The sequence below is a fragment of the Bidens hawaiensis genome, unplaced genomic scaffold (assembly GCF_021521415.1).
Source record: "Bidens hawaiensis isolate Kalapana, Puna unplaced genomic scaffold, B.hawaiensis_p1.1 tig00018221_1, whole genome shotgun sequence".
NCBI lineage: Eukaryota > Viridiplantae > Streptophyta > Magnoliopsida > Asterales > Asteraceae > Bidens > Bidens hawaiensis.
In genome coordinates, this window is record NW_027492756.1 from 183,397 (window position 1) to 196,698 (window position 13,302).

Genomic DNA, 13,302 nt, shown 5'->3' on the forward strand with positions numbered 1-13,302 from the left:
ATTATATTGTAGATAAGGGATTTCAACATTGCAGAGGAAGAGGACATTAGTTACTATGCAGGCTATGTCGGTAAGCAAGTTTTGGATGCATTGAAAGTGATTATGTGATATCTGTAGTTAGAATGATATAGTATTAATATAATCAGTTGTACTAATATGAGCTGTGTGCGTAGGATAGTGTTTGGATAAATAAATCAGATTTCCAAATTGATTACATGAATGAATTTGAAAGCCTGCATATCTCATATGATGATCAACTTTATGAAGGATCTGCATATATGATTGGAAGGGTGCTGACGTCTGTCTTCTGGGGGGTCATTGCTGATCGATACGGGAGAAAACCAGTTTTCATTATAGGCACTTTAACAGTGTTCGTAACTACTTGAACAGTTATTATTTTGCCCTTTATGTTAATTGTTGTTATAATCTAGTAATTTTTTTTATCATATTCAGTGTTATTTTCAACACACTTTTCGGGTTTAGTGTCAACTATTGGATGGCTATCATCACAAGGTTTCTTCTTGGCTTTCTAAATGGGATACTTGGACCTATAAAGGTAATATTAGTTTAGATGTTGTGTATTCATGTAGCTTCTCGGCTGATTCGTTTACTATAAACAGGCATATGCAATTGAACTTTTCCGTGAAGAACATCATGCTTTAGGATTGTCATCTGTAAGCAATCAGGCCCTTTTTTTTTCTTTAGTTTCCTATGGCGTTAGCTTCAACTTGATGCATTTTTAAATAGTCATTACTGTCTATTAATATAGTCCATCCATGTTTTAATATGGTTTTCTTACCTCTGATACAGATTAGTACAGCGTGGGGGGTAGGACTGATCGTTGGTCCGGCTTTGGGAGGTTTCCTTGCACAGGTTTCATTATAAAATTCATATTGCCTTGAGGAAATTACACTCTTATTGATCGTTTTGCATCAGTTTTAAATTTTAACATGCTCCTTAAAACTGAGCAATTAATGAGTATATGAATAAGGATGTTGCATCATTTATCAGATTCAAGGCTCAAACTAAAACTGATTGTTTGATAAGTGTTACAAATGAAGGAAATAAAAAAATGTTATTTCTACCGCGGGTCTCGAGCATATAGTACTTGATAACTAATTGACTGACAATTGTTCTTGATGACAAAAAAAGATAAGAAATAAATAATACAACTTTCACCTTATAAGTTATCTTTAAGTGAAAAAATGCATTCATGGTGATGCTGATTTGAAAAGAAATACTATTATTTGTTACGTTTTCTCTTTTACTCTTTCCTTCTAATTTTTGTGCTTGTTTTGAAATTAAGCCTGCAGAGAAATATCCAAGTCTAGTATCTCCAGATTCACTATTTGGGAGGTAGTGTACACTTTTGTTATTTGTTAACCTTGTTAATGCTAAAAATAAAACAATAAAAAAAAATTGTTGTTATATTTATGCGAACTCGGTTTTGAATGCAAATTAACCAAGTTAAACTGTGACTTGTGATGCAGATTTCCGTACTCACTGCCTTGCCTTTGCATCTCCATTTTCGCACTTTTTGTGACCATCGGTGTATTTTGGCTTCCGGTACTGTTTTTTTCCATTTAACATTTCCTTACTAATACCTACGTTTTAGTGAAAATGAGGAATTATTTTGATCTAAGGAAATATTTTCGAGGTTAATATGTTAAGATTGTTTGGTAAAACCATCAAAGTCTGAACATGTTAAAAACAGATTAAAGCTTTATTTTTGTGGCCTCTCTTTATTTCTCTGAACTTTCATGTTGTACGATTTCATAATCTTAATTCAAATCTTATCATATAATGTTCTAAAATTGTAGGAAACATTACACTTCCATAAAACAAATGAGTTGGAGTCTGCTTCCAACATACCTGATCATGCCGAGGAAACAACCGACGAGAATAAAGATTCTTCTTGGATTAGCCTACTCAAGAACTGGCCATTAATGTCCTCTATCATTGTCTATTGTGTATTCTCACTTCATGACATGGCTTACACAGAGGTACATATAAAAATATGATTATTGCAAATAATTTCTACCTTATAAATATTTCTTATTTATGATTTTGATTGTTGATAGATTTTCTCATTATGGGCTGTTAGTCCTAAAAGTTTGGGAGGACTCAACTATACTACTGAGGATGTTGGCACGGTTCTATCTATCACAGGTGACAACTTACATACCAACTCAAAGTTTTAATTACTGAAACAATAACTATCAAAACTTGGAATGTCATTGCAAAGTAACCATAATTTAGTGTTGTTGTAGGGGTGGGCCTTCTTCTTTTCCAAACCGCATTGTATCCAATTGCAGAGAGGATGCTTGGGCCCATAATGGTAACTCGTATTTCAGGAGTAAGCACTCTTCCTTCTGACTTTGGAAGTCAAATTTCTGTTCTACAAATTTGTATCATTTTTTCTACACTTATAACACATATTCTTCTTCGTTTATAGTATTAGATAATGTGATTAACACCGTATTTGTTTTGTAGGTTTTGACTATACCTCTACTGACAAGTTATCCATACATAGCGATGTTATCCGGCTTCATGCTCTTTTTCACATTAAGTTGTGCTTCGATTGTGAAGAGCATTTTAACAGTAAGTTCTCAAGTGACTAAATATCTTTTAATCTGGTACTTATTTCTGTAAATTTAATTCATTAGCTGCTATTTATCACTTAATTTAAGATATGAACACATTAATAGTACTTGGTTTGAAAACGAGGGACTCACTTTTGTTCTTATAAACAGGTACACGTGGATCATGTGATTTGAAAATATGCTGAATTGTGCTATACTGCTATATATTATTAATAACGGGTCGCTCATAATACTCAAAATTTATGTGAAAAGAAAATGGGTAGACAGTTAAAAGTCTTGTGTAAATGTTGTTATAACAGTTTCTTTCAATCCCAATAAATTTATCCGATAATAGTATATATATTTGTGGAATTCATAAAATGGATAAAAGTATGTTTGCAGCTCTACGTAACTGTTTAATCATTCTAATTTTGTTTCTTTATTGACCAGGTGTCCATCATAACCGGGACCTTCATGCTGCAAAATAAAGCTGTGGTAATGTTCAAAGTTGCTAAACTTCTTTTTATCTTTCAAAGGTATTTTAAAATGTATATAAATTCGCTTTTATATTGATGCAAAAGTACATGAATTACAGGATCAACACCAAAGAGGCACGGCCAATGGTATTGCCATGACTTTGATGTCCACTTGTAAAGCAATCGGTCCAGCATGTGGTGGAGCACTGTGAGTACTTTTTTTATATATAATTTCTTGAACTGCAAAAACGTACGTACTTTAATCATGTATTTGTATATTCTTTTATCAATATTTGTCACATTGTGTTTAATCTTATTTTTCTTTTTCTGTAGTTTGTCATGGTCTCAAAAGAGACAAAATGCAGCATTTCTTCCAGGTATCTGCTTTCACTAGCCTCATTTATACACAAATAATTAAATAAGTTGTTTTTGTTATTTTTGTTGCTAATAATTGTTTAGCCTAAAAGATTAACTAAAAAAGCAAGTCAAACGAGTTGAAAGTTGTCTAGAATTTATTCAAATGATGCCTCTTATTCCTTGTAAATTGGATTATATTTAATGGTTTATGCAATTGCAGGTGATCAGATGATATTTTTTATCTTGAATGTGGTTGAGGGAGTTGCGGTTCTGCTGACATTCAAACCGTTTTTGATTACAAACCATTACTAGTTCATCACAGACCATGTATTTTTAGTCAAAAAAATCATTTCATTTGATAGCTTAAGTTGAAAAGAAAGGGTTGTGCTGGAAAAAAAGATACATTTTAAACCATATCATACTAAAACAATCTAATATGCAAGTTTGTGCATCAACTCTTTCACTGTTTTTATTGTCTACAACATTCCCATGTCTCAGCTCACCTGCTACTCGTGTTTTGTTGCAGTCTACACTCGTTTTTGGCTGAACTGTTGCTCATAGTGAGCTCGTTCTTGTTCTCTAATTTCTGTTTATATTTATCACCTTGTTTTTCTCATTAATATTGTTATCAAATCTCATGCTCAATTCACTTATCAAATTTTATTGCATTTAAATCGGTCTTGTGTCGGGTCACATGTTCGATTGGGTAATCAATTAATTTGATAATTTCCAACAAGCCATTATAAACAACCTTTCAAAATCGTCCCAAGAACCAACCCGGCCAAATCTATTGACGTTAGACATTCGATTGGCGATGTTGAACCACCGCCAAAAGTGGACAACATATTGTCGTCGGTACGTCCGGGCACCCACAATTCCAGATTGGCATCACTGTAATTTGATCCACCACCGTTGCCAACTGTAGCTCATCTCCACCAGCACGACTTATAGTCATTGTCGCTACCGCAGGCCATTGAGGTCCCTCTATGGTCTTCACCCTGCCAATTCCCGCCTAGCCAGTCATTACGTCAATCAGTCGAGTTATCATCCCTTATCACCATTTAGCGTTGTCGATGTTGGGACTTATATTTTAGACCGACGCATCGAATTAATCTTTGGGTGAAAAATATATTATTTGGTCTCAAACCAAGGGTGGATGGCTTGAAGACCAAGTCATGCTACACTAATATGAGTGACTGTATTGTGTATGTGTGAGATTTAGGGTTTTATCCCTTTGAGAGAGTCTCTGCTGCCAGGATGAACTCTCCTGGTGACGGCTGAGATATTTTTTAATTGATTGTATGTATGAATGTATGTATGAGTGTTTCATCTTAATGAGAATCATTCGGCTAATATTTCATACTACCTTTTCTATCTTGTTTGTGTTTTGATTACAATTGTTCATCCTACTTTATTGTTGATTGTTAATCAAATCACGCTCTCTCCCAATACACCTCGTCCGTCCAACTGATATCATCATTCAAGAGTGAATCTGAGTTAGATTCGATCCTAACCCTGGTTCCGAGCTCCACACCGTTGATTGGTATTGACAATATTTTTCACGCTTCCGCACCGGGGCTCGGAACTAACAGTCGATCACCTAAAGAGCTGCCACAATCATCACATCATCCACTGTTTAAAAGTTTACAAATAAATCACCCAAATTTCAAGTGTTGCAGAATCACCTTCTGCTGCTTCTAAAGCTGGCTCTCAAGCTTAAATACTTATTGGTCAATTCATAATATATTAACATTCATTCACTCCAAAAACCAACCATGTAACATTTAAGTAAAGCACGGTAACCAAAGATGCAATTTCTCAAATCTATGAGCCAAAAAGTAATATTAACATTCCACAAGGACAATCCATGTATTTTATTATTATTTTTTTCATATATAGATAATACATGTTAGGTTTAGGGATCAATATGGTGTTTAGATCACAAGCTCAAACTCATTTAGGCTTGAGCCGGAATCTATTTAAACTCCAAGCATTTAAAAAACTTTCATGAGTGTATATGATCATGAACATGGTCACTTTCCATACTTGTTACCAATTTTAAGAAAATGTACCAAATAAAGATTGTATGATGAATCATCTTAAAACACACCAAGTGAAACACAGAAAATATGCACATAACAACCCCGGTTAATTTCATCTCCAACAGTTACCCAAACAAAACCGGGTGACATTCAGGAAGATCTGATGAGTCGTAGTCGTTTCAGAGTTAAATCCGTAGCACCAAAACTATCAAGCACAGCCTTTGCAGAAAGAAACTCGGCCCTAGATGTCAATCTGTAACATAATCCAGGGTCACTTTTGGAATTGACAAAAGTTGGTTACTTGGTTCCTTGCTTTATATATATATATAAAAGCAAGTAATCTAAATATATAAACTTAATTATCAACTTCAGAAAACCTGCTGCGAAGAACGACACATGGCATGCCGATTTGCTCGGCTGCAGCGACCCCGGGAAGACTTCCAGCAACAAGAACACAATCGGGAACGGATACTTGTGCATATTCAGCTCCTGCTCTCAGTGCAGCCACAATTTTCTGCATGCTGAATGTATAGATACATCATACAAGACATCTATATGTAATTGCTAAGGTTTTATACAAGTCGAACCTATAAACAAGGAGCAGGAAAAACAGGCCTGTAAATGAACCAATCAACAGGAAGTTCGTTTATCTAGTAAACAAACCAACATGAACAAAAGTTGTTGAGTTAGTTAAACGAACGAACATGAACACAACTCTAGTTCATTCATTTATGTTCCTTATTACATATGTTCAAGTTCGTTCATTTATACATTCATTTTGATTTTTTAAGACCATTACAATTTCATCTAATTTTATAAAACTAAAATATCACCAATCACAATTTAGTCTAGATTTATGAACTTTTTAGGCCCAGCAGACTAATGTTCATGTTTATGTTTACTTTTAATTAGTTTCCATTCAATTATGTTTGTTCATCTATGTTCAATTACATTCATTTGTTTGTGTACATTTACATTCGTGAACCATTAGTTTATACCATAAAAAAACGAACATGACCACTCATTTTCTTAACAAACAAGAAAACACTATTAGCTTATTTGTTCATGTCCGATCGTTCGTTCGAATGAAGTTAAACAAACAAACATGCCCCATTCGTGTTTTTTCGAATCATTTACAAGCCTATTCTAATATCTAAGGGTGTGTGTAGTGGGCGGGAATAAGGGGCGAAGAGGGGCGATTTTTTGGAGGAACACCCCCCCCCCCCCCCCGGCGATAATTGGGCGAAAAGGGGCGGGGGCGGCATATATTTGTCGGTGCGGAGAAGGAAAGAAAATAATAATAATGCCGTTGGGTAACGGCTATTTATAAAAATAAAAAAAAAAAATTTAAAAACTTAATATATATATCAAACTTTATCTAACCATTTTCATCTTATCATACACAAACACAAACATAAATATACCAATCATTTTTATTATTTTCATACTTCTTCAAACTCAATGAGTTACTCGGATTCCACGAACTCTGCCGAGATTTTGGATCAATTAATAAACGAGAGTCGAAAAATTCATCAGATTCACCGACAAGTGGCGGAAGAGCATTTAGAGGTCACGAACGCGGTTCGGGCCGTCGTCAATAACATGGTGTCCGGCTCTGCTCCATCTACGGCACCACGTAGACGGTCATATATCCTTCGGGATCGGACGCAAGCGAACGCTCGTTTGATGAAGGACTACTTCGACGACTCACCTACATTTAACGACGCTATGTTTCGACGTCGTTTTCGGATGTCCATGCGTTTATTTTTGCGCATCGTTGGAAATATGGAGCGGGAGTATGAGTATTTTCAACAGAAACCCGATGAAAGAGGATATTTAGGATTCTCCGCCATCCAAAAGTGTACTTAGGCTATACGCATCCTCGCATACGGCAACACGACCGATATCAATGACGAGTATTTAAAGATGGCTGAGAAAACAACGAGAGATGCGTTAGAGAATTTTTGCATCGGTAATATTTAAATTGTTTGTATTAACTATTGTTTTTAATATAAATATTGTTTAATAATTTATTTGTATAGGGATAATACAATTATACTCTCGTCGTTATCTAAGTATTCCTACTTCAAACGACCTGACTCGCATATATGATGTACACGAAAGCAAACATTCTTTTCCAGGCATGATCGGGAGTATAAATTGCATGCATTGGGAGTGGGCCAACTGTCCAACCGCATGGCGAGGTCAATACACTCGTGGTGACCATGGAGTGCCAACGGTTAGTCTTCAAGCCATTTGTTCACACGACCTCTGGATTTGGTCAGCCTTCTTCGGCTCAGTCGGGTCCAACAACGACATAAACGTTCTCAACGCGTCACCCATGTTAGAGTATTACATCAGCCGTAGCATACCGGTCTTACCGTTTTATGCCAACGATACCTTCTATCGTCACGGATACTATTTGGGAGATGGGATATATCCAGAGTACTCGATCATCGTCAAGACGTTTCAAGACCCTATCAAAGAAAAAAGAGATTATTTTAAGAAGAAGCAAGAGTCCGCGAGAAAGGATATCGAGAGGTGTTTCGGGGTTCTAAAAAAACGTTGGTATTATGTGAAAAACCCTTGTCATGTGTGGACGTTGGCAAAAATGAGCGATGCCATGTATACGTTTATCATATTGCATAATATGATTTTGGAAGACGAGGGAAAAGCAATATGTCAACACTATATACCAGGAAGCGTTCCAGAACAGTTCCCTGAATCAACCCAAGAACAACGAACGTATAACATTCACCAGCTCACATCAAGTGATATACATAACCAACTGAAGGCGGATTTGGTTCAATACGTGTGGGATAATCGTCCCGTTGAGGAGGAGGACGAAGACGAGGACGAGGACAAAGATGAGGAGGAGGACGAAGACGAGGACGAAGATGAGGAGGAGGACGATGACGAGGACGGGGACGAAGACGAAGATGAAGACGAATAGATTAGTTTTTTTATAGAAATTTTTATGTGTATTTTTATTTTGGTGTGTTTTTTTATTATAATTTATTTTTATTATTCGTGTATTTTTTTTAGTTATGTTTTTTTTGTATTTCTTTTTAATTTTAATGCATTTTTATTTAATTATTTAAATAAATTGGTTTTTATTTAATTAGTTTAATTGTAAAAAGAAAATAATAAAAAAACACACTGTGGGCCCAACTTGTAGCCCCTACACCATTACACCCCAAAAACAAATTTCCACTTCATGCTGACTGGGCGCCACGTGTCACAATTTGCCCCCAATTGTAGCCCCTCCACTACACATAGCCTAAAGTGAAGATACACCTACCTTTCACTTGAAGTTGTATCAATGTCAACACTCAGTTTAAGCACGGACGCGACCTCTTTAGCAACTTTTTGCTTCTCAGTAGATGCTGTTCACCCAAAAATAACTTTCTCATCATCATCGAAAGCTTCTATGAATATATGTGTGCGTGTGAGCATAGATATATATTGCAAAAGCAATTAAAGATTACCTGCTTTTCTTGCTTCATTAAGTAATTGTTCATCCAAACTAGAAGTCACTCCTTTACCGAGTACAAGCTGCCCATAAAAGCTCTGTTCCGCCTCTTGTTGACCAACAACTTTTATCTTTGACATTCGATCCTCACCAAGTCTTTCAATAATGGGCCTGGAAATCATTTAAACAAGAAAAGATTAATGCTTTTCGGTATCCCTTTTCCCCCATTATTATCTAAATAATATCCCCGTGCATCATGTTTACAAGTTGGAAGAATCAGAAACTTCAAGTAATCATATGAATGTAAATACGAGTATTGACCTTGCTACATTTTCACCATTTCTACTGTAGGCGGCTAGTACAACAACAGGTACATCTTCGTCAAGTGCATCATCGATAAATCTGTAGATGGAAGAAAAGCCATTATTATATTAAAAAGTAAGGTTATCATTGCAATATAATGGCTAGAAAAACAAATATTTTATCAAAAGCCATACAGGATGACAATTCCGAACAACCTAAAACAGAACAAGAAACCCCACAAAAAAAAACAGGTTCTCGATTGCCATAACTAAATCGTTTGACAAACATGTCTTGTTAGGGTTGGCCTGTTTAACTCATTAAAAGGATGGTCCTTGGGTTGACATGTTTAAACCGTTTAAACAAACATTTTGAGTTTTGACCCATCAACCCGTTTGAAATGTAAATTTTATATGATTAACAGACCAAACAGGCCCATCAATTACAACCCATTTACAACTTGTTTCACTCGCTTACATCAATGCCTTACACAATGTAAGTGTGTTCGAGTTAGATTTGATGTCTTTGACACGAATAAATATATGGATCTTGTTCAGGTTCATCAATTCAACTTGCCAACCCTAAATTATTCCCATATCTATGACCAAGACATACACGACTCGACAATAGTGGGAACAAATCTTTGTAGTCATAAGTCATAACTTACTGCTTTACAATATTATATGGTGGAGCTATATAAAAAATAAAAAAAAATAAAACTTAAATCATATTTGTATGTTGTATAGAATCATGTCATGTTTAAAATTGATCAAGTAAAAAGCATGTTCATATAAGGATGAGATCCTACTAGGCTAAACTTTAAAGAAAATCATCTCGTCTTACACTAGATCTCTATGGTTGCATTCAAAAAGCAATATACACCTACACTATTACTATATATACTATTGGAAACGTGTTAAGCATATCATGAGATTTAACAAACTACAGTAATGTCTTAATGGCAAAAAATAACAACCATAGCTATCATCTATAACAGAGGCACACTTGATTAAAATATAAACATTTGTAAAGAAGTGCTAAGACAACTCACTCTTCAGCACCAGGTCTTAGAGGCAAAGATTTTGACATGACAAGTTCTTCCAATGCGTTTTGCTGCCAACAAGTCCCATTGTCTTGGCATATCAATAACAAAAAGAAAAGCAATAACCATATAATAAAAAAATAAACTTTGATGAGTAAAATTATAGAAATTATAGATATTTGTGAAGTAATCCTAGTTAAGTAGACAAATGTCAAGTGACCCTCTCATAAATATCATATTATGCGCCTATAGGCCTGTTATTACAAACTACATAATCATTTATTATACCACACTACACATGCAACATGATGAAAAAACATCCAAATGATGTGAATTTTTTAATCACAACCGAGTAAAAGGATAATGTTAAAGTCAAAATACCTTATCTTTGAGAACTCTTTTCATGAAACTTGGTTTTTCATTAGTGGGGAGCGAAGTAGGCCAACCTATCTGAGGAACGGATTAGCAAAAGCAAACGGCAGGCCGCAAAACGACAATATATGCGAATCATATTTTGAAATATATATATCACCTTATTAAAGTAAAGAGTTAGCATTTCCTCCTCACCACCAAAGCATTTCCTAGAAAATATAAATCGGTACGTGAGATTAGAATGAGGCAAACACAAATAGATGAGGTTCGGGTCGGGTGAATGGAAATCAGACCTTACGAGATCTAAATAGATAGGTTCGGTCCAATTAGCACAATCCAAGCCCATTTTCTTAAATGCTGGAGAAACAGAAATCGTCAACAACTTAACTTAGTTATGAAGTTGCTAAACTAGCAATTGACTGGCTCACCTAAATTGAAGGCCTGACGGTGGCAGTCGCGGTGTACATCCATCAGAACCCTGAAAAAACACAAGTTAATTAATATCAAGATTAAGTTTTTAGTTAAAATAATAATAAGAGAGTAAATGGAAATGAAATACCCTTCGACTTCAAGAAGAAGGGCGAGTTGTTGTTTAGTTGAATCATCGGAAACATTTGCAGCATTAACCCTAAAACTCTTGGACTGTTTGGTTTTGTGGCGATAAGTTGTTGGAGGCGGTGAAATAATAATACTAGTAGTAATAAGACCGCGCTTTCTGTTGTATGATGACTTCAACAGACCGCCGGTTGGAAAACGGAGTTTCTAAGGCCGGTAGCCGCATATTTTCCTACTCTTACTTTAGATTACGCTACGCAACCCATCTAAAATAAAATACCCAAATTATTATTTTTTTTATTTTACTCTATATAAAAAACTATCATAATTAACGTAAATCATGAATTTTTTTTATGTTTTTTTAGTTCAATTATAATACTAAACGTAATAGAAACCGACTAAACGTTAATTTTTTTTGTTTAGTTCCGGTATCATAACAAACCGACCGAGTTCGCGCAAACCCGCGGTCTTTTTTAAAGCTCGTGATCGACAAAGCTCGGGTTTTACCAATGCGCAAGTTTATTGGTCCCCCCCCCAAAAAAAATGGTCGTTGGTCCACCTTAATTTTTATATTTTTTTCGTTTTAAGTTCCGGTACCGTAATGTACGTAATCAAAACCGACGGAATTCGTGTCAAGTTATCGCCTCAATGATCGGGATCGACAACACTTGTGTTTTACCACACTCAAGTTTGCCAAACAAATAAACATCGTCTTAAATATTTTATTTTCTTATATGTTAATGTTTTTATTATATGTTAAATTGCCGAATTAAATTTTTGGGTTTTAACGCTCAAATTTTACCATTGGTGTCTATATCGTAGCGAACGTAGCCGGTACTACCCGAATTTGTGTCGACTCATCGTTGTTACGCTCGGGTTTTACCAACGCATAGGTTTCAATGATGGAGTTTTAGCAGCATGTTGTGGCGCAATGCGCTGGGTACGAAAACTAGTTATGGATAAATTACAATTTTTGTTCATGTGGTTTTTTGCTTTGAGACCCTCGAATGAAAAATGAATTGGTTGACTCTCTATGGTTTTCTCTCCGTCTATTACCGTTCATTTTCGTCATTGCGTCCACCGATCATCATCGTCATTATGATGTGTTCAGCTTCTTTTCTTGCTTTTGCCATGCACGGTTTCGGTGTGACCCGCAAAACAACTTCCGGGAGGTAAGTTGACTAGCCAAGACCTTACCTTTCAAAAAATCTTTCTTTGAAACTCGGAAATCTAAACCAAGGTGGTGCTTGTGGGCGTGCTTTCAACATCAAGGCCAACGACGACAAGCCAACTAAGATGTCGTTAACGGTACGTTCCTCATTAATACCCAATATTTGTTTATTATTTTCAACACCGGAGTTGATAGGAATTTTGTGGCCTTTGGATTTTAACCTTTGCTTGCTAAGACTAGATTTAAGTTAGGGAAACTTTTACGGTTGAAATTTCAAATGGAAATCCAATCGTTGTCAAATTCGTCATTCGCGATTGCTTACTAAACCTTAATGAACGCACATTCATCCTAATGCAACATGGAAGCTTTGATATCATAATAGTCATGGATTGGTTGTCCTAACATCGTGCTGAAGTTATTTGTTTCAAGAAATTCATTCGAATCCCTCTTCCATTGGGCCAAATAATAAGAATATTTGGTGAGAAACCTAATGGTGGGCTTAAACTTATGTTGTGTGCTAAGGCCCAAAAGTACCTATGCAAGAGGTACATAGATTTCCTAGCCCATGTTATGGAGAAGGACCAAGAGACGAGTATTCAAGGCATCCCCATCATTCGATACTTTCCCAAAGTCTTTCTCGAGGATCTTTCGGTCTATTTGTGAGCTCTTTGTGGGCAAAGCGAATAATGTTGGTGGTATGAGGGGTCGAATGCTACAATTTTGAAACTTGGATTGAATTCTTTTAAATCGTATTTGGTTATAAACGTCTAGTATGTTTGGACAGTCATATTTGAGCATTTGTACGAGTTTCATTATGGATTGCCATACGTGAATGTCACACGTTACACGTTATTACTTGTTAACAAAAATCAAGTGTTCATGAATAGGATACTATTTAAACATGATGCTTGTATATTAGAATTTACGTGTTCC

The 13,302-nt window shown here is 35.6% G+C and overlaps 2 protein-coding genes across 3 annotated transcripts in view; one reads left to right on the forward strand and one right to left on the reverse strand.

Annotated features, from left to right (window-relative positions):
• LOC143555634 (protein ZINC INDUCED FACILITATOR-LIKE 1-like) overlaps positions 1 to 4,195 on the forward strand; it is a 61,564-nt gene extending 57,369 nt beyond the window's left edge. The window contains exons 4-18 of one of the 2 annotated variants that reach the window (XM_077045155.1): positions 13 to 70; positions 268 to 370; positions 454 to 556; positions 621 to 674; positions 811 to 873; positions 1,307 to 1,356; positions 1,491 to 1,566; positions 1,821 to 2,003; positions 2,082 to 2,169; positions 2,271 to 2,356; positions 2,494 to 2,601; positions 3,033 to 3,077; positions 3,178 to 3,266; positions 3,392 to 3,435; positions 3,636 to 4,195. In XM_077045155.1, the coding sequence (XP_076901270.1) occupies positions 13 to 70; positions 268 to 370; positions 454 to 556; positions 621 to 674; positions 811 to 873; positions 1,307 to 1,356; positions 1,491 to 1,566; positions 1,821 to 2,003; positions 2,082 to 2,169; positions 2,271 to 2,356; positions 2,494 to 2,601; positions 3,033 to 3,077; positions 3,178 to 3,266; positions 3,392 to 3,435; positions 3,636 to 3,727 (1,242 nt within the window). In that variant the 3' untranslated portion in view covers positions 3,728 to 4,195. The remainder of the gene's footprint in view (positions 1 to 12; positions 71 to 267; positions 371 to 453; positions 557 to 620; positions 675 to 810; positions 874 to 1,306; positions 1,357 to 1,490; positions 1,567 to 1,820; positions 2,004 to 2,081; positions 2,170 to 2,270; positions 2,357 to 2,493; positions 2,602 to 3,032; positions 3,078 to 3,177; positions 3,267 to 3,391; positions 3,436 to 3,635) is intronic. The other variant, XM_077045157.1, reaches the window with a different exon arrangement.
• Positions 4,196 to 5,402: 1,207 nt separating this feature from the next.
• LOC143555638 (CBBY-like protein) lies at positions 5,403 to 12,331 on the reverse strand. Its single transcript, XM_077045161.1, has 12 exons — positions 12,255 to 12,331; positions 11,203 to 11,358; positions 11,072 to 11,121; positions 10,937 to 11,000; positions 10,804 to 10,852; positions 10,653 to 10,721; positions 10,281 to 10,342; positions 9,251 to 9,331; positions 8,946 to 9,100; positions 8,759 to 8,843; positions 5,835 to 5,978; positions 5,403 to 5,710 (listed from the first exon to the last, which is right to left on the reverse strand). The coding sequence occupies exons 1-12, from the start codon at positions 12,329 to 12,331 to the stop codon at positions 5,608 to 5,610; spliced, it is 1,095 nt and encodes a 364-aa protein (XP_076901276.1). The 3' UTR covers positions 5,403 to 5,607.
• Positions 12,332 to 13,302: the final 971 nt, after the last annotated feature.